General features: G+C 41.3%; 1 protein-coding gene across 1 annotated transcript; it reads left to right on the top strand.

Annotated features, from left to right (window-relative positions):
• The first annotated feature begins 2,716 nt into the window (after window positions 1-2,716).
• Window positions 2,717-19,308, top strand: LOC120913369 (olfactomedin-4-like). The gene is made up of 5 exons (XM_040323249.1): window positions 2,717-2,953; window positions 7,367-7,531; window positions 9,894-10,106; window positions 13,024-13,180; window positions 18,153-19,308. The coding sequence occupies exons 1-5, from the start codon at window positions 2,816-2,818 to the stop codon at window positions 18,950-18,952; spliced, it is 1,473 nt and encodes a 490-aa protein (XP_040179183.1). The 5' UTR covers window positions 2,717-2,815; the 3' UTR covers window positions 18,953-19,308.
• The last annotated feature ends 1,198 nt before the right edge of the window (window positions 19,309-20,506 follow it).

The raw sequence follows: 20,506 nt of genomic DNA on the forward strand, positions 1-20,506 counted from the left end.
AGCAAACTTGGATATGATAAATATTATGTAAAAAAGTTTACCAGTTAAAGGCACTCAGGGGAAGAGAGAAACGGGTGTGTTATCCACCCAATAGTATGAACAAGAATGGGGAGTATTGCCTCAAGTGTATAGATTAAAAATAGTACCTTTTCATCCCGATTATGCATAATAAAGAGGGGGTGAGTGGGGGGCGAGGGACCAGTAGCTGAAGTTGGACCCCGCGCCACCCACTCAATGGTTTGGGAGGGACTATCTCGGTACTGATGAAATTACATAAAACATAATGATGTAAAAAAGTTTATTAATGTATAAAAATTGCAAAACAAATAAAAACACTTCAATGATTGGTCAAACGTCGACTAGTTTCGCGGGGTTGCCGCTTCGTCAGGACTGCCAATCTATAGAGTAATGCAATAAAGATTTGTAACAAACATCAGCTATACAATAAACAAATAATAAAAACATTAATAATCGCTTACCAAATGAGTCAATTGATAATATGCGGAAACCAGGCGGCCCAGGGGGTTCCCCCCGCGGCGGACAAGGGGATGGTTGATTGTGGAGATCAGGGTGTAAATAAAAATGTGTATATATTTTGGGCCTGTTCAATTAAGTGGACTAGGTAGGATAAGGGCGGGGGGGGGAGGGTTTGAGTGGGAAGGGAGAAAGGGAATGGGGAAGGGGAGGAAAAGGGGGAAAAAACAAGGGGGGAGAAAAAGACAGGAGGGGAGGCAGAGGGGGATGAAAGGGAGGTAAAAAGGGGGGGGAAGAAAAAGGGGGAGGAAAAAGGGCATGGGGACAAGGGTGGGATAAGTAAGAGGAAGAGAGGGACAGGAAAATGCGGGAAGAGGAAAAGAAGGGTAGGAGAGGAGGGGAAGGGGAAAAGAAAAGGGTCCACGAATTTATAGAAAGGGGGGGTTTGTTAAATAAATAGAACTTACCGCAGTAAAATCTCTTAAGGAATATAGCCAGGCCATAAGGAAACAAGAGCCTGGTGATATTTACCAGATGTGCCGGGCAAGGGGTGTAAGCAAGGCAGCAAGGTGGGGAAACTAAAGGCGCAATGGGTAAAAAAGGTCCAAAAATGCTGGTAAAACCAGTATTGTGTCATAAGAGGAATGTATCCATGTGAATGACAATTGCATGGTAATGCATGGACTGAGAGGTAAAGTGAACTGCGCCGAGGAAGAACCCCAATATACTGCCAAACACATCCTGCGATGGTCACGGCTATGCCATCGGACCGCCGATGGACAGATCCACATTACTTACCTGATGGCCGGTCGACCATTAAGTGAGCCATCCCAACCCGGAGACGCCGTAGGTGCCGCCTGACGGCCGCGTCATGGCGTCACGGGGTCAGTCTCCCCACACAACGCAAGTGCGCGATTAGTGCTACTATGCGTGTGCGATCAATTCGAGCCAAGGGGCGGGGGGCCCCGAGCCGAGAGGAAGCAAGAGGGGGTGAGACATAGTGTCATCCCCGCCAGGGGAGACGCAAGTCTGCCGCGATTGGGAGGTGCAGGCAGCCGAACCGCATCAATATGACTCAGATGGCAATTGAATACAAGGGAAATAAAATTAAATAATAATAGTATAGTAAATTGTACTGAAAAGTAGAAGTGGGGGTATAATTCCCACAAGGGAGAATGCTAGTGATGGTGTCCTAGAATATTGGCATCTTGCTGATTGTGACAAAACAAAAAACGGCAAAGGTAGATCTGTTTCTCCCCCCTTGTTTTTTCCCCCTTTTCCTCCCCTTCCCCATTCCCTTTCTCCCTTCCCACTCAAACCCTCCCCCCCCCGCCCTTATCCTACCTAGTCCACTTAATTGAACAGGCCCAAAATATATACACATTTTTATTTACACCCAGATCTCCACAATCAACCATCCCCTTGTCCGCCGCGGGGGGAACCCCCTGGGCCGCCTGGTTTCCGCATATTATCAATTGACTCATTTGGTAAGCGATTATTAATGTTTTTATTCTTTGTTTATTGTATAGCTGATGTTTGTTACAAATCTTTATTGCATTACTCTATAGATTGGCAGTCCTGACGAAGCGGCAACCCCGCGAAACTAGTCGACGTTTGACCAATCATTGAAGTGTTTTTATTTGTTTTGCAATTTTTATACATTAATAAACTTTTTTACATCATTATGTTTTATGTAATTTCATCAGTACCGAGATAGTCCCTCCCAAACCATTGAGTGGGTGGCGCGGGGTCCAACTTCAGCTACTGGTCCCTCGCCCCCCACTCACCCCCTCTTTATTATGCATAATCGGGATGAAAAGGTACTATTTTTAATCTATACACTTGAGGCAATACTCCCCATTCTTGTACAGAGCCTATGGAGTCAGGCTGCACAAGCTCAGTTTGGTGTTTTGCTAGAGATTTTTCTTGGGAGAGTGCATGTGACCAGGGCCAATCAGCACTGTCCAGACAGAGGGTCAGGGGTCTTGCAGTCTCATAGGGCAGTGAGAAAACTCCTCCTACAAGCTTTAACCAGTGCTTGGCTGGACACTGATAGAAATCACAGGACTGCTATTTACTGCTGATGAGAAAAGGTATTTAGAAGTTTGTATTTAATAAAATAATTGCCTATGTTCTGTGTACTGTGGGAGATCAAATCTAGTGAATTCAGGACCCTGGGTTTAGTAACACCTTAATGTTGATTGAGAGAGTTTAGTTCCGCTTAAAGATCAGCACAGTTATCAGAATGACATGGTCCAGATTATCATCATCTCTTGATACATTTTTATAATTTTTTTATCTTTTATAGGTCATCACTTCCCAATTTGATTAATGAACAGCAATGAGAAGTAATGGGGTGGTGTTTAGGATATATATAATGGGACAGCAGAAGCTCATCAGTACAAACGTTCAGAGAGGCACCATGTACACCTTCTTCATTCTTCTGCTCACCATCTGGCAGACTCAGGCTGTCACTTTGGTAAGTCTTAACATTGATTTAAAGCAATTCTTTACTGTTTCCAGAAAAAGTTTCCTGGGGGATACAATGCACATTTCTTTTTTTTTATCCTCATTGGAAAGCACATACTGCAATTAAAGCGGGGTTCCAGTCACGTTTTTTTTGTTTTTTTTTGGCCATTTAAATGTTATGCTGATAAAAATCCCATTACACTGCATTAAACATACCACATCGATGTGTAAATTAATAAAAAACTTGCCTCCTTTGCTGTGCAGTACGATCTGGCTGTTTCCATCCTCTGTGTGGGCAATTGAAGCAAAGTAGATTTTTTTTACTATTCCCGACGAGATGTGCAAACAGCACCTGTACCGAAATCACGCACTTTTTCGGCACTTGGGAGCGCACAGACTCCTGGGAAATTATGACACTACATTTCCCAGGAGTCTGTGCGGTGTAGGCTAGAAAGCACAAGGACCTCGGTGCAGGAAGAAGGAAGATTAACAATTCTGCCTAGCAACAACCGTTTAAAGGCATGTAAAAAAAAAAAATTTGTTAGTGGATTAATGACATTTTTTTAAAACTACTGATGTAGAGTTTTATTTGAGGGTGGAGCTCCGCTTTAATATACATGGTAGATATATCGGTGGCTAGTGGCATTGATCTTTGTGGCTTTTTAAAGTGTTTTTTCTTTTTCAGGAGATACCTTTAAAGGTTAGGGTACATAGATATTTGTCATTTGGTTCTACTGCAACAAAATTTCCATCTTTAGCTTCAAAATACAATGTACAGGAAAACCTTGGATTGCGAGCATATTTCGTTCCAGAATGATGCTTGTAATTCAAAGCACTCGTATATCAAAGCACGTTTCCCCATAAGAAATAATGGAAACTCAGAGGATTCGTTCCACAACCATTTATTCATAAGTCCTTCCGTTTATAGTCCATATAAAAAGATTATAGCAATGTGATAGATTGTGTAACCATTAAATGTCCGTCCACAAATGGAAGCCTCCACAAGGGGATTAGAAGCAAAATCCAGCAGGAGCTACAGAGTATAAAAGAGAAGAGAAGCGCCTCCTATTGTAGCAATATGGTTACATTTAATGAAGGTACAACCTTTAGAAACTCACATGGTTGGTGATTAAAAGAGGCCCATCTAAGTATGCAGGGATCCGGGGCAAAAGCTGTCCCCATAGACTATTCTCCGCACCGCGACCCTCACCACTGTCATTTTTTTTTTTTTTTTTAATTATTATATATGAACAAATACTGTACAATGTTTGCAAAACGAAAATATAAATGCATGGAATTCTTAGGTGGCAAATAGTGTGTAGAATTATTGGGCAACTTATTTTCCTCATTCATTTGTTTATTTATTCTTAAAGTGGAGGTTCACCCGGAAATAAAAATTTTTAACCTTAGATTCATGCTCATTTTCTTTGGGGGAATCGGCTAGTTTTTTTAAAATCAAAGCTGTACTTACCGTTGTAGAGAGCGATCTTCTCCGCTGCTTCCAGGTATGGGCTGCGGGACTGGGCATTCCTATTTTGATTGACAGTCTTCCGACAGGCTTCCGACGGTCGCATCCTTTGCGTCACGATTTTCCGAAAGTAGCCAAACGTCGGTGCGCAGGCGCAGTATAGAGCCGCACCGACGTTCAGCTTCTTTCGGCTACTCGTGACGCGATGGATGCGACCGTCGGAAGACTGTCAATCAAAATAGGAACGCCCAGTCCCGAAGACCATACCCGGAAGCGGCGGAGAAGATCGCTCTCTAAAACGGTAAGTACAGCTACGATTTTAAAACAACTAGCCGATTCCCCTAGACTAAATGAGCATCAATCTAAAGGGTAAAAAAAATGTTATGGGTGAACTCCCGCTTTAAAGCTTATATAAACCCAGAAAGAAAATGTATTGTGTTGCAACTTATCAATCTTAGATGTGATGGCTGCATTTGTTTTCCTTTTTTAGGCTTCTGTTTTTATTTTCATTATGTGATCCAGCCAATAACTTCCTTTATTCCCTAGGGTGGCTATGCTCAGTCCTCCATTCTATCTCTGGAGGAACACCATATCCACCCTTGAATAGCAATTGTCAACCCACAGAGAAGGTTGTGTTAGATAGACGATTTAGATGGACTTTAAATAAGTGACTAACAAAATAAACTTAACTCCAGCTAAAACGTTTTAAGCAATTACAGAAATAGAATTTTTTTCATTTGGGATTAAAGTTTTAACTAAGTGAATAAAAAGACAATCATTGTAAGGCCTCCCAGTCAGCATTAAATGGGTTGTCTCACCCCTCTAACTGCCAGTTTTGCTGTACAGATTGGTCTGTTAAAGGAAGTTAAAACATATTGGACTTGCTTGCAGGATCATTCGGGGGAGTCTGAAAAATAAAGCCTGCTGAGTTAATGCTATTAACAAAGTGCAGCATATACTGTAGTGTATGTCATTATTTGTTTTTCCACGTTGGGCTTTGCAGTAAGTGTAACAAATAAGTGACATATAACACATACATTTTTTGGACTCAAAAATATTTAGTACCCAATATAGCCACCCTTGTTTTTGATAACTGCCATAAGCCTCCTGTCCATGTAGTCTGCAAGTTTCTTGATCTTTTCAAAATTAACTTTCCTTTTCCAAATTCTATCCAAATGTATGCATTGTCTTCCTTAATTATAAATGCCATGTTCAACAAGGGCCCGCACATTCTGAATAGGGTTAGTGACGGGAGCCACTTTTGGGCTCAGGGTGAATGAGAAAATATATCTTGGATTACTTAAACAGGGACAGTAATATTTATCCACAATATCTCCCAGGAGATATGTAAAGACTATTCTTGGTTTGTTTGATTCTAAACTCAACATGTTAATTGAAAGAGCTGATCACATTGGCCTCTGTACAATGTAGGAGTTGGGACGACTCCTACTGAAGCCCCTGCTATTGTGAGAATATGTCCTGCGTTTTTTTTACTTATGATAATGTATCATCTACTGTGTGAAGCTCGGTGACAACAAGGTTGACCTGAAGTGGAATCCTGATTTATCATAACAATGACCAGGCTGCTTAAAGGGATTAGTTAATTGGCTCATGTTAATTAGGTTTCTGGTCACAGGTGTGTTTTCAGAGTAATACGAGCAGGAGGTATACACCTCCTCTACTACTGTATTTAAGACTTGTAGTCTGGTGCTAATAAAGTCAGATTCTTGCTTGACCCAACACAGAGCCATGTCTCGTACTTGGGGGAGAATTATTCGTATTAGTTTCTTGTTCGGCTGATTGAAGTGTTCGGTAGCTGCCTTTGTGTTCGGGAAAGGAATGTCCTAAATGACTTTAACTCCTTTCATACTCGGGGTGTCGTTACAGGGTTTAAGTCAGATAATGCAATGTACTCCTAGTTGGGTTATTTTCTATCTAGCTATGAATGGATGTACTTGGCTGCATAAAGATTATAGATTTCTTGAGTGCTACTAAGTTCTTTCTGTGCCACTGCTTGAAGGAAGTATCTTCCAGAAACTAGCAGTATATAGTAGGTTTGGGAATTAATTTTCCATAATTTTAACCCAAAAAGGTCAAACAAGCTTTTCTTTATAATAGCAGCCCACAGCAGTACCCCTCCCCTACTTTGTTGTGCCTGACTAAAACTAGGGCCCTGTCTTCATTAGTGATCCTCCCACAGGTCCATCAATCTAGTCCATAAAGAGTCAATTACATCATGGTCCATAAAACCTTTGAAAAATCATTCTTTAGGGCATTTTGGCCCAATCTAGATGCTTTTACTTGTACATCGTAATCAGTCGGGGGTTATCTTTTAAACTTGTTAACCTGAATCCTGAATAATAATAATGTCATATTAAAAGAGGGCAACATTTTAAAAAAATTGCCAAGCATTGTATAAAAAAATAATTTTAGAGTTTTTAAAAGTTACACATTATAACAGAGTGACATCTCCTGCGCCTCCTGGAAGATCCAGTCAGAGACTAAGGTACATATTTTTTGGGAAGGGTAGAGCATTTTCCAAAGTTACACACAGTTCAGGAAGACATTTCGTGCACTTTGACTTCTTTGAAAACGCAGCATAGATGCCATATACTTATACATAAACTTAAAATGGCTTTTTCAAGCCATTTGTGTTGGAGGACAGGGGGTTGGGGGAAAAAAGCAGACCTTCCGTTTGACAAGGAAGATCCTCTTTAAAATTCAGACTTTCCCAATTTTAGAGAAACAATTCCTCTTAAATTCTAAAATCCCTCTGTGTACCTTTTACTTCACAGTTGTTTCTTTAATTGTGTATAACTATTTTCCAAATAATCGATAATCTTTAATAACTTAAAAATACATGATGAGTTTTCTTGTTAAAAATACATGATGAGTATATAAATATTTGAATGGACTCTAATGGTGTGTTATTTGTATATGTTTGTCTCTTTAAAGATGCAGAGTTTTATCTCGGAAACTGGCTCTGGACTCCTGGATGAGAATGGAGTCTGTTACTGCACCGTCAATCTTCCAGATACCACCTTCCCGGTTGACCGCTTTGAGAAGCTGGAGATAGCAAACCACAACCTGACAATCACTGTGGAGAAGGAAATCACTAAGGTATAGGTACTCCTATATATGAGTAATGCCCCGTACACACGATCGGAAAAGTCCGATGTGAGCATTTGAACGGAAATTCAGATCGTGTGTATGCTCCATCGGACTTTTGCTGTTGGAATTTCCGCCAGCAAAAGATTGAGAGCTGGTTCTCAAATTTTCAGATGGAAAAAATTCCTATCAGAGAATCCGATCATCTGTAGCAATTTTCGACGCATGCTTGGAATCACTTCAACGCGTGCTCGGAAGCATTGAACCTAATTTACTCGGCACGTTGTAGTGTTGTACGTCACCACGTTCTTGACAGGCGAAAGTTTAGAGAACTTTTGTGTGACTGTGTGTATGCAAGCCAAGCTTGAGCGGAATTCAGTCAGAAAAACCATCCAAGGTTTTTCCGACGAAAAATCTGATCGTGTGTTCGGGGCATAAGAACTGAAAGAAAGCTATTAAAAAAGGCCTCAAGCCTATCACTGCAATTTCAGCACTTGAAACCTAAAGTAGAGCCATCTGCAAGGGTTGTTGTTGCCATAAGGTGCAGTCAAACACCATATACTTGCACATTATGGAAACCCTCTTCCAGCTTTGACAGTTTAGTACTATCTCTCATCCCTCCATCTGCCATCTTTTCTGCAGCTTTTTCCAGGTCCAGTCTTTTCTCTCTTTGGCCATTGAGCAGTCACTAACCTTTCCTACTTCCCATCACTTTTTGACAAAAACTTGAAAAACATACCGACTAGCACATTTTGCACCAACAATCTCAAATATCACTGTAGCTCCTATTATGTACTAAAACAATTAGTATTTAAACTTCTTAAACAGTATCTAAAAATGCCAGCAACTGAAGTCAGTGGGGGGCAAAATAAACCCCATCATTGGTGTGGCGCCCCCCTGACCCCTAGAGAAGTGCTGGCGACCCCCAGAGACAGGGAGGGCTGACATTTCAACACAGAGTGCAGTTTGCTAGACATGGTGGGTGGTGGATTGTGTAGAAAAATGGATGCCAGTTAATTTTATGTTAAAAAAAAATGGTCAGGAATTCTCTGGATGTGGTAGTCTTGACGGTTTCCCAGGCTCTCCACAGATCCCCAGTCTTTGGCAGAGTAAATTTTGATACTTCATCTCAAGTCACCATCTTTTCCTAATGCCTCCAGACAACAAACAGGCTCTCACTGGCAGAGCCTCTAGCACATAGCTAGTTCTTAGGCTTCAGGCCTACCCAGAATGACAATTGTTCCTCACACATCCACACCAGACCGAGGTCTGGGTGGGAAGACCCTGATCACTTGACCTCCCCAAATATTTATACTATTTTCTAGCATGCTCAGTGGCCATGAAACTCCTGATTGGCTGAGAGAAGGATGCTTATTCATAAGCTAGCTTTACTGTAGCTCATCATGCTAATGTCAAAGGTAACAGTGCCACCTACTGACAGAAGGGAGGAACCACAGCTAAATCAGGCTTAGAAAAAAACTCAAACAATCAAAAAGACTAAAAATCAGCAAGGTTAACTACAACCTAGCATAGCTAAATATACTGGTAGCCCATATTTAAGACTAGGGTTCTACACTGGTGTACATCACAAATAAATTGAGTGAATGCAAACATAAATCCTGCCATTGGTGTGAGTGTGTGTCAAAATAATCTCTGCTATTGGTGTTAGTGGGCTGGTCAAAGTCAGAGTATGGAGGCTTTCATACAGCATTCAGACTGAATAATATATACTGATATGGGGTATTCAAAGAAATGTAGCAGAATACATTCTGTCCTAAATTTATGAAGAAAGATTATTTATTTGCAAACATTTTTAAACAGAAACAAAGAAAAGTATGTTTTTTTTTTTTTTTCAAGCCTCAGTTTCCTGTTCTTAGCTGAAAGGTGTAGCACCCAGTGTGGTCTTCTGCCGCTGTATCTCATCTGTTTCAAGGTTTGATTTCTTGTGCATTCAGAGATGGTATTCCTTGGTTGTAGCGAGTGGTTATTTGAGTTACTGTTGCCTTTTTATCATCTCAAGCCAGTCTGTCCATTCTCCTCTGACCTCTGACATCAACAATGCATTTTCGTCCACACAACACCCGCTCACTGGATATTTTCTCTTTTTTAAACCATTCTCTGTAAAACGAGATGGTTGTGCTTGTAAATCTCAGTAGATCAGCATTTTTTGAAATACTCAGACCAGCGTGCCTGGTGCCAACAACCATGCCATGTTCAAAATCACTTAAATGGCTGTAGATAAAATTGCAGATTTTTATCAATAATGGATCATGAAAATGCACTAAATCTAAAATAAGATGTCTATATTTTAGGACTTCTGTTTTCAGCAATATATACTAGCAGTATTAACTACACATTTGATATCTCTGTACAGATCTACATCTATCAGAGCACACTGACAAGGTATGTAGCACAGATGAAGAACCTGACGAAACGTGTGGAGATCATGGAGAGTGGAGGTGTCTCCTACACCGAGCTGGAGTTTGAGCTCATCAAGTTGGAGATCAAAGAGATGGAGTCTCTCATACTGCAGCTGAAAGTGTCATTTAATGGTTCCAATGTCATAATAGATACCCTGTACAAAGAGGTGAGACAAGAACTGTTACTATTACTTTTGTGATAGACATCTTTCTAAATCAACGGCAACACACATGAAAAAATAGAGAGCTTTGAGGAAAGGGTCAAATATTAGGACTTTGACACAAAATCGAACTGCTCAGGTCGCATTCTCAAAATGACATGCTAGGGACTTTTATTTACCTGACAATGAATATGGGGCAAATTTCCGAGTTCTGAAAATTCTGGGACGGAAGATACAAAAAAATTCAGCAGCACATATTTGGCTATAACAATAAAAATAGTACTGCTCAGATACCCCCCACACCTATATCAGTTGGATCAGCATGTGGATAGACTGGTGCAAGACAGGCTCCAGGAGACTTCAACAAAATGGCGGCCATCTGCACATAGACATCAACTCTGTTGTAAAAATGTGAGCGAAATGGATAAAAGATGGCTTCAGCTCCTGTTCTGCATTATTGAGAACTCCTCAGACGAGTTTCACCCTTTTCTGGGGCTTAATCGTAGAGGTCTCTACAAGTAAGTCCTGATAAGGACAAAACTTATCTGAGGAGTTCTTCACAAGTGGAGAACAGGAGCTGAAGCCATCTCCTATCCATTTCCTTCACATACAGTATATGCAACAGGAAGTTGGTGTCTGTTTGCAGACGACCGCCATTTTGTTGAAACATATTTGGCTATGTAACTGATTTACTTCCCATACAAATGCCTTGGCTTACTACAGCAGCATACCTAAATCTGATTAATTTTAATAAAAAAAAAAAAAAATATATATATATATATATATATATATATATATATATATATATATATATATACAGTATCTCACAAAAGTGAGTACACTCCTCACATTTTTGTAAATATTTTATTATCTTTTCATATGACAACAACGCTTGCAACAAAAGTGAGTACCTGTAGGCTATTTTCACATCGAGGTCTGGGGCACTTGCGCTTGTGATTGGACACTGCAGAAGCCAGTCAGCGGGTCCGGCGGACGCGATGGCTACCAGGACCCGCAGATCGCTAACTGGAGAGGCAGAATGGCGGTCTGCCTATGTAAACAAGGCAAACCGTCGTTCGGTCAGCGAGGAAGAGAGAGATCTTGCGTTACTGCTAATCAGGAACACAGACGTCTCTCTTCCTCCAGTCAGTCCATTCCACACACAGTTAGAAATCTCTCCCTAGGAGCACACTTAACCCTTTGATCACCCCTGGTGTTAACCCCTTCTCGTGTCATTTATACAGTAACATGTACTAAAAGATAGAAGATTGATAGTGTGTGTATGGCCTGGTCTGCCCAATCCAACAAACAAAAAAACAAACCTAGTGCTCATGGGCACAGCATAACCCCTCAGGATTTTTAGGACAGACCAGGTGAGTATTTAAAAAGTATTGTTTATTGGAAACATTTGATAATCTATACAGTAGAAAAAAGTAAAATCAATTGCAGTACAAAAATACAGGCATGAATGCCCTCTGGTATGAAGGGCTATTGCACGTAGCTGTAGAAGATTACGCCTGACATGTTTCAGGCACCTAGGTCCTTCTTCATAGGCTGAATGTCATCTAAAGCTTACATACGTCTATAAAATGAACATATTTAGACATTAGTATAATAGTACAATTTTAACATTGATAAACCTATTGCATGGAATAGAACATCCATGCAAGTACAAAAAATAGGCAGAATACATATTGACCTAAATAAATGAAGACGTTTTTTTTTTTTTTTATTATTATTGGATGTGTTTTATAGCAGAAAGTAAAAAAAAAAAAATATATATATATATATATATATATATTTAAAACTGTTGGTCTTTTTTTGTTGCGCAAATACCACCAAAAGAAATCTCTATTTGTGAGAAAAGGGCACATACATTTTATAGAAAGAAGGGAGGGTAGGGGCAAAAGAATAGTTGCTGAAGCTAGACTTGCCCACCTAAATGTTAGTGGACTATCTCGGTACTGATAAAGAACAATAGAAGTATTTAAAATACAATTTATTACAGATAAAAAAAGCAACAATCATACAAATCAAAGATTGGACGAAGTCTCTACTAGTTTCGCGGGTGTACCGCTTCTTCAGGAGAGCCAATCTATAAAATACATAACAGTGTAAAGTAGTAAAATACAGTTCAGCATAATTTAGAAAATAAATAGACAGAAGTATTGGTAGCTTACCCAGTGAGTAATAAAACAGGTGCAGAGGCAGGCCACCCACAAGATTCCCCCCGCGGCGGACATGGGGGATAATGCGCAATCTCTAGGTAAAGGATATATAGTCGATTAAAAACCATATATATGAAGTTAGGGTCGGGTGGGTAAGGGATGGTGGAAGGGAAGGGGAGGAAGAAGGAAAAAGGTGGTACGTTATTAAAACAATGACTCCCTTTTATATGTGGCTATACTCCCCCTTTTGGGCACATACATTTTGTTTGGGTACAATGTTGCACCAGTTAAAGCAATGCACTGCAAAAAATGGCCTGGTCATGAAGGGCGTGAAACCTTCCAGGGCTGAAGTGGTTAAGGAATTAAAGGTGGCCATAGACATGTGGGGTTATGATCTGCTCACCTCAGAGCATGTCTATTAGCTGCATATTCTATAAACTTGTATGTTAGTATATATATATTATAATGCATGGAGAAGAAGAGGGAACAGTGGCAAAAAAAACTGTTGGCGTTGAAACTTTAGGGATCAGAAAAAGAAACATCTGTTTAATTAGTCTCACTATTCTGGAGTTGTTGACGGTAGAATATTTGTTGCTCTATAGACATATTTTTGCTATGACATTTTATATTAATAGCATACTTAGAAAAATACAGATAAAACTAATTTTAAAACCATGCAACCCAAAGTAAGTATACAGTACATTTTTAGGAAAGTTAATCAATTGAGATATAAACAATCAGCCTTTGTGTTTTAGATCCATAACATTTCCATCATGGTGAATCAGCTGGAGATCTATGATAAGAACAATGTGCTGGTGATCAGACGGGAGATTGAAAGTCTGAAAAAACGCCTTGAGGATTGTGAGAACAATACAAAACCAGACTATCCTTCCCTTCCTCCACCAACCTATGGTAGGTTACAGGAGTCATTGCATGTCATTGTTCAAAATATACCTGTAATGCCCTGTACACACGATCGGTTCATCCGATGAAAATGGACCGATGGATTTTTTCATCAGTTATCCGATGAAGCTGACTTTCATCAGTCTTAGCTACACACCATCAGTTAAAAATCTGATCGTGTCCAACGCGGTGACGTAAAACACGACGACGTGCAGAGAAAAATGAAGTTCAATGCTTCTGAGTATGCGTCGACTTGATTCTGAGCATGCATGGATTTTTGACCGATGGATTTCCCCACAGACGATCGTTTTTTTCTATCGGTTTTTTAACCATCAGATAATTTTAAAACCGGTTCTAAGTTTTTTTACCGATGGGAAAAAAAACGATGGGGCCCACACACGATCGGTTCGTCCGATGAAAACGGTCCATCGGACCGTTTTCATCGGACGAACCGATCGTGTGTACAGGGCAAAATAGTTTCCCCAAAATATCTATTTATGAATCCTATGTATTTTTATATCTTGATTTCTTCAACATTCCAAAAACATACAGAGTAGTAGGTTAGTTAGTGGTATGTGAGTGCAAGTGTAAACTGGTATCAGTCCCGTTTTTCATGCTCTTGCATGGTAAACACCTCCATACATTAGCTTTATCACACAGTATGACAGTGACTAGGTAAAACTCTGACTTGGCTATGCCCTGAGACTTGCCATGCCACTGTCCAAAGCAATTCCCTTAGTAGTCACTTAAAATGGTTGTAAAGGTAAAGAAGGATTACTGCCAGCTCCTCTGTTCTATTAATCTCTCACTGTGTAATTGATTTTTTTTTAATGATGCCTGTAAATACCTTATCTTTGATCTTTTGTGACCGGTCACGTGACCCCCGGCCTCTCTCCTCCTCCAAACTACGTGCTACAAAGCGAGAGGCCGATATCCCCCTCTGACGTCAGCCGGGAGGTCACGTGACCACTGTGACCAGCTAGAAAAGATAAAAAATAAGGGCCAGATTCACAGCAGAGATACGACGGAGTATCTCAGATACTCCGTCGTATCTCTCAGAGTATCTATGCGACTGATTCATAGAATCAGTTACGCATAGATATCCCTAAGATCCGACAGGTGTAATTGTTTTACACTGTCGGATCTTAGGATGCAGTACCGTGGCCGCCGCTGGGGGGAGTTAGTGTCGTAAACCAGCGTCGGGTATGCAAATTAGGAGTTACGGCGATTCACGACGGATTTTCGCGTTCGCTACGTCGCCGCTAGTCTAGTTTCCCGTCGCAAAGTTAGTCGTCGTTTTTGGTGCCTTAACTTTACACAGCAATCATATTGCTGTATAAAGTATGGCCGTCGTTCCCGCGTCGAAATTTAAAAATGAACGTCGTTTGCATAAGCCGTCCGGGAATACGGAATTACGCTACGCGCGTCGCCGTTCGAAAAAATGACGTCCGACGCGCAAAGCACGACGGGAATTACGAAACTGAGCATGCGCAGTAGGTCCAGCGCGGGAGCGCGCCTAATTTAAATGGCACACGCCCATTTGAATTGGCCCGCCTTGCGCCGGAGGCCGCCGGCGTAGGTTTTCATCGCAAGTGCTTGGTGAATCAGGCACTTGCAATGAAAACTTGCGGCGGTGTAATGTATCTACGATACGTTACGCCGCCGCTCACCTACGTGAATCTGGCCCTAAGTTATTTGCAGGCTTCGTTTTACAAAAACATTTACATAGTGTAAGAGAGATTTCTATACCAGAGGAGCTGGCTGTAATTGTTCTTTACTTTTACTGCCAGCTACTAATAGCGGCAGGGGGGGGGGGGCTGAGAGGGGGAGAGACACACACATAGAGGAGAGCAGCGGGATGATGGAGGCACGTAAACGGACCACGATAATCAGGAATCAGCAGCCATGATTACCATTGTGGTCAGCACGCAGACACAGGAACAGGCAGGATCAACCAGGTTTTTTTACAGCTTAGAAAGGGGCAGATTAGACAGCACAGGCACTATGCTGTGTTTAATCTGCTATAAAGGAACAGGATCTCTGATTTATTTTTATTTTTTAGGGTTACAACCACTTTAAAGTGATTGTAAAGTCTTGCTTTGAATTTTTTTTAAATAACCAAGATGTTATACTTACCTGCCCTGTTGCAGTGGTTTTGCACAGAGCAGCCCGGATCCTCCTCTTCTCAGGTCCCTCTTTGCTGTTCCTTGCCCGTCCCTCCCGACAAGTGCCCCCATAGACCAGCAGCTTGCTAGGGGGGCACCCAAGCCGAGTCAGGGCTCTGTGTATCCATTCAGCAGGGCCGCCATCAGGGGGGTACAGGCAGTACACCTGTAAGGGGCCCTGAGGTCCCCAGGGGTCTGTGTGGCAACCCCCTATTTTTTTTTCACATTTTTTTTTCGTCAGTATACCTGTAAGGGGCTCGAAGGTCCCCAGGTGCCCGGATGGCAACCCCCTTTTTTTTAATCTTTTTTTTTCCATCAGTATACCAGTAAGGGGCCCGGATGGCAATCCCCTTTTCTTTTCTTTTTTTTGCGCGCCACCCCGCTTCTCAATTCGTGGGCGCCCTCCGTTTCTCAATTCGCAGTGGCACCCCTCCCCGCTTCTCAAACTGGGGGCCCATGCCTGAAGCTGTGTAAGGGGCCCCAAAATTCCTGATGGCGACCCTGCCATTCAGACACAGAGCTCTGACCCCTCTCTCCCCTTTTTGGCTTTGGCTCCTGCGGCTGTCAATCAAAATCGGTTAGCAAATCAGGAGGACAGTCCCAGATGGCCGAGGGAATCGTGGACATCGCTGGATATAGAAGGGGCTCAGGGAGAGTATTAGGGGGTGCTGGGGAGCCTGCTAAACACAAAAGGTGTTTTATATTAATGCATAGAATGCATTAAGATAAAAAAAACTTTTGCCTTTATAACTCCTTTAAGTGGTCTTACTGGATGGTGGAATGAAAATTGGGTAGAGCTTAGTTGTGATATCTGGGGAAGTTTGTCCCCATAACAAAGTAAATCTAAATAAGAAAGGAGTACATTTTTTGGTTAATCAAGCCAATAGCATGCCTCTTAAGCCGTGTCCATTTTTCATGTCATGGAAAAAAACAAAGTTTTTCTCTACGTGATTCTTGTCAAGCCTGCCTTGCATACACACGATCATGAAAAAAAATGCTCTAGCAAAGCGCGGTGACGTACAACACGTACAACGGCACTATAAAGGGGAAGTTCCATTAGAATGGCGCCACCCTTTGGGCTGATTATGCAAATTTCCCTTCTCATAACTTGCTTCTGAGCATGCCCGTTTTTTCCACATCGTTTTTATATATTTATTTGCGGATTTGCACAATCTTTGATTGCTCTTTTGCACCATTATTCATCAGCGCTGCAAAGTGTTATTGGTTATGTGATTACCATATATACTCGAGTATAAGCCGACACGGATATAAGCCGAGACACCTAATTTTACCACAAAAAAATGGGAAAACTTATTGTCTCAAGTATAAGCCTAGGGTGTCCATCTGCATGCCTCACTGTGTCCATGTGCATGCCTCACTGTGCCCATGCCTCACTGTGCCCATGCCTCACTGTGTCCATCTGCATGCCTTACTGTGCCGATGCCTCACTGTGCCCATGCCTTACTGTGTCCATGACTAGACGAGAGATCAGGCACGAAAAGGTGACTCGAGTATAAGCCGAGGGGGGCATTTTCAGCACAAAAAAATGTGCTGCAAAACTCGGCTTATACTCAAGTATATACGGTATATGTATTCTTAAGTTGTTTCAGATATTTATTTGTGGAGTTGCACAGTATTTGATCACCGTTATTTGCACCTTTATACACCAGCACTACTTAGCTTTTTTTCCACTTTATTTTACATAACATTCATACAGTATTATGCAATCACTCCAGCAGCGCAGCACCAATATTCCATACAAGTAACTTACTGTATCTAGTGCTTTATAATACTTCAGTGTAATAATTAATGCTTTAGTAAGCTACAGAAACATCGGTGTCGTGACCGTAGAATAATATGGCTGTACCTCAGTCAAAAATCTCTCTGCTTCAAGGGCACACATGTGGGTGCGCTCCCAAGCAGGCTGTGCTCATCCATAAAGTAGATACACACAGCATGGCTTGGTCACGCTCCCTCTACACTGGATTTGCTTGACAGCAGCCGGAGCCAATGGCTCCGGGTGCTATGAATCTGTCCTGATAGGGCAGTGAGAGACCATCACTGCTGCAGATGGGCACAGCACTGGATTGAGAGAGGGCTCAGGTAAGTATTGGCTGGGGGGGGGGGGGGGCAAACAGCAAGTGAAAGTTTTTTTTTTTTAACTTTAATGTAGTTAATGCATTAAGGTAAAAAAAAAACATTTTGACTTTAGAACCACTTTAAGGTTTCCTGACACTTTATGATGAAATCAAATGTGTTTTTTGCAGACACATATTAGTAGAATGGTGGTGTTTTTACAAGTTTGCATGTGATAAAATTCAAATGTAGCTGTCTCTTGTATCAGGAGACAGCCCAGGAGAAGTCTATAGGGATTGACTGGCCTAGGTAACCAGGGGAAAAAGGTATTGGATGGAGGCTCCTTTGATTCCTGTGGGCTGCAGCTGCCTAATTTAGGTAAGTATGCATCTGGAACAGGAAAGGGGGTTCATTTAGGTTGTGGGATAAGCCAAAAGTATTATTGCACTTTCTCTAAAAGTGTTTGGACCTGGTAACTTAAATAGAGTGATTTCACCAATAGTTTTCCTGAAATATCTTGGTGTCACATAGCATAGTCAGTGAACTGTCAAGTTGCAGAATGTAGTAAGATGATCTTCACTTGCTTGCCAACTGGTACGACTAATGGATAAGATTTCTGTTTTTACATACAGGCATACCCCACTGTATGCACTTTTTGGAATTAACACTGAAATTTACTCCCAGGCAGATATTAGAAAATTACTTTTCTATTTTTTCTAATTCCTTTTTATGTTGCATAGGTACTTGTGACCATGGACACATCGTAAATATCAGCAAGCCTTATCTAGTACAGCAGAATATATATGGTGCAAGCTACAAATGGGGAGGATGGGGAAAAGACTCATTATTAGGAGCTGATCAGAATACTTTTTGGGCTGCTCCACTAATGACCGATGAACGCTCAATGAATGTAGTCTTCACTTATGCTTCTTATAATGATCTCCTGCTCTACAAACAAGCTGTAACAAAAAGCCTTAGCAATTATGGGCAAGGTGGTGGAATGATTATGTACAACAACATAATGTATTATAATTGCCACAATTCCAATAATCTCTGCAAATACAACATGAAAACAGATGTAATAGAACGATTACCATTAAGGGATGCAACTTACAACAACCGCTTCTCCTATGCATCCACACCTTGGCAAGACATTGATCTTGCGGCCGATGAAGAGGGTCTTTGGGTCATTTATGCTACTGAACAAAAGGGTGGGAACATTCTTATTAGCAAACTTGATGCTAACACATTGGATGTGAGGCAAACCTGGTCTACCTCACTATACAAGCCGGGTGTCTCCAATGCTTTCATGGTCTGTGGAGTATTGTATGCTACTAGAATTCACAGAACAAATGTGGAGGAGATTTTCTACATGTATGACACTAAAACTGGCAAGGAAGCGCATCTGAGTGTCTACATTGAGAAAATGAAGGACACAATGCATAGTCTGTCCTACAACCCAAATGACCACAAGCTCTACATGTACAGTGATGGCTTCCTGTTCACCTATTATGTCACTTTCATGTCAAAAAAGAAATAAACTTTTAGCATTTCTGGCACAAAAATTACTTTAATCAAATATGGCTGATATCATGATGAGATGCTCAATTAAGCAATTTACCATTTACCCTTATTATGTGATTGTTATAGATTGATATAATGTTGTATTCTTCTAACTACTCTAAACTAATAAAATTGATTATGATTGGTTAATTTGCGTTATTGCTTTGGGTTACATCCCATTGTTTTTTAATTAAGAATTACAGTACCCAGCCTTTCCGAACAGGACCACAAAGGAGAACCCACAACTAGTCATTAGGATCGCCAGGCTATTAGAAAACATACACAGGCCCGGATTCACGTAGAATGGCGTATCTTTGTGTGGGCGTAACGTATCCTATTTACGTTATGCCTCCGCAACTTTTACAGGCAAGTGCCGTATTCTCAAACGAAAGTTGCGGCGGAATAGCGTAAATAGGCCGGCGTAAGCCCGCCTAATTCAAATGTGGTAGATGTGGGCGTGTGTTATGTTAATTTTATGTGACCCCACGTAAATTACGCTTTTAACGAATGGCGCATGCGCCGTCCGTGAAAGTATCCCAGTGCGCATGCTCCAAATTAACACGCAAGAAGCCAATGCTTTCGACGTGAACGTAAATGACGCCCAGCCCTATTCGCGAACGACTTATGCAAACGACGTAAAATTTTCAAAATTCGGCGCGGGAACGACGTGCATACTTAACATTGGTACGCCGCATCTAGTCCTCATATAGCAGGGGTAACTTTACGCTGGGAAAAGCCTAACATAAACGGCATATCTGTACTGCGTCGGCCGGGCACTTACGTTCGTGAATTCGCGTATCTAGCTGATTTACATATTTCTATGCGTAAATCAGCGTACACGCCCCTAGCGGCCAGCGTAAATATGCAGTTAAGATCCGATGGCGTAAGAGACTTACGCCGGTCGGATCTAATACTAATCTATGCGTAACTGATTCTAAGAATCGGGCGCATAGATACAACGGCTCAGACTCAGAGATACGACGGCGTATCTGGAGATACGCCGTCGTATCTCCTTTGAGAATCTGGGCCATAGACTACTACATTCCCTGGGGACCACCTGTTTTCAGTTTCATAGCAACTACTACCAATTTGGGTTCGAGAAAATTGGCAAGTTAATATCATGTAGAAGATTTAGAACAATTGTTCTAATTAAGCAAGCATACGAGAAACCACCAGAATCAGTTAGAAATAAATACCTTTCCAAATACAAAGGGTTCAATTCCCCAAACTATGATTTACTGTACGTGTTGTTAGATATGTGATTATTTTCCGTTTGCATTGGTTGCAATTGCTGAAAATAATAGCAAAGCATACCTCCCATTTTTTTGAGATTGGAATGAGGGACACCTATCAGCGAAAGTATGCAGGCATAGGACACACCCCTTGCCACGCCCTCTTAAAGGAGAATTGTACAAAAAAACAAGATTGGTTAAACCCACGAGTGCTTTTTTACCACTACTATTCCTTTATATTGGCTTTTGGAAATTACAAATGCAGATATTTAGAAATCAGATGCCAGGTTTAGCACTGG

This window comes from Rana temporaria, chromosome 9, assembly GCF_905171775.1.
Source record: "Rana temporaria chromosome 9, aRanTem1.1, whole genome shotgun sequence".
Lineage (NCBI taxonomy): Eukaryota > Metazoa > Chordata > Amphibia > Anura > Ranidae > Rana > Rana temporaria.

Bases quoted from the DNA above. Each gene is read 5' to 3' on its own strand.
- LOC120913369 (XM_040323249.1), top strand. From the start codon at position 2,816: ATGAGAAGTAATGGGGTGGTGTTTAGGATATATATAATGGGACAGCAG. The intron at 2,954-7,366 runs GTAAGTCTTAAC...GTCTCTTTAAAG, and splicing joins AGACTCAGGCTGTCACTTTG to ATGCAGAGTTTTATCTCGGA. The intron at 7,532-9,893 runs GTATAGGTACTC...ATCTCTGTACAG, and splicing joins TGGAGAAGGAAATCACTAAG to ATCTACATCTATCAGAGCAC.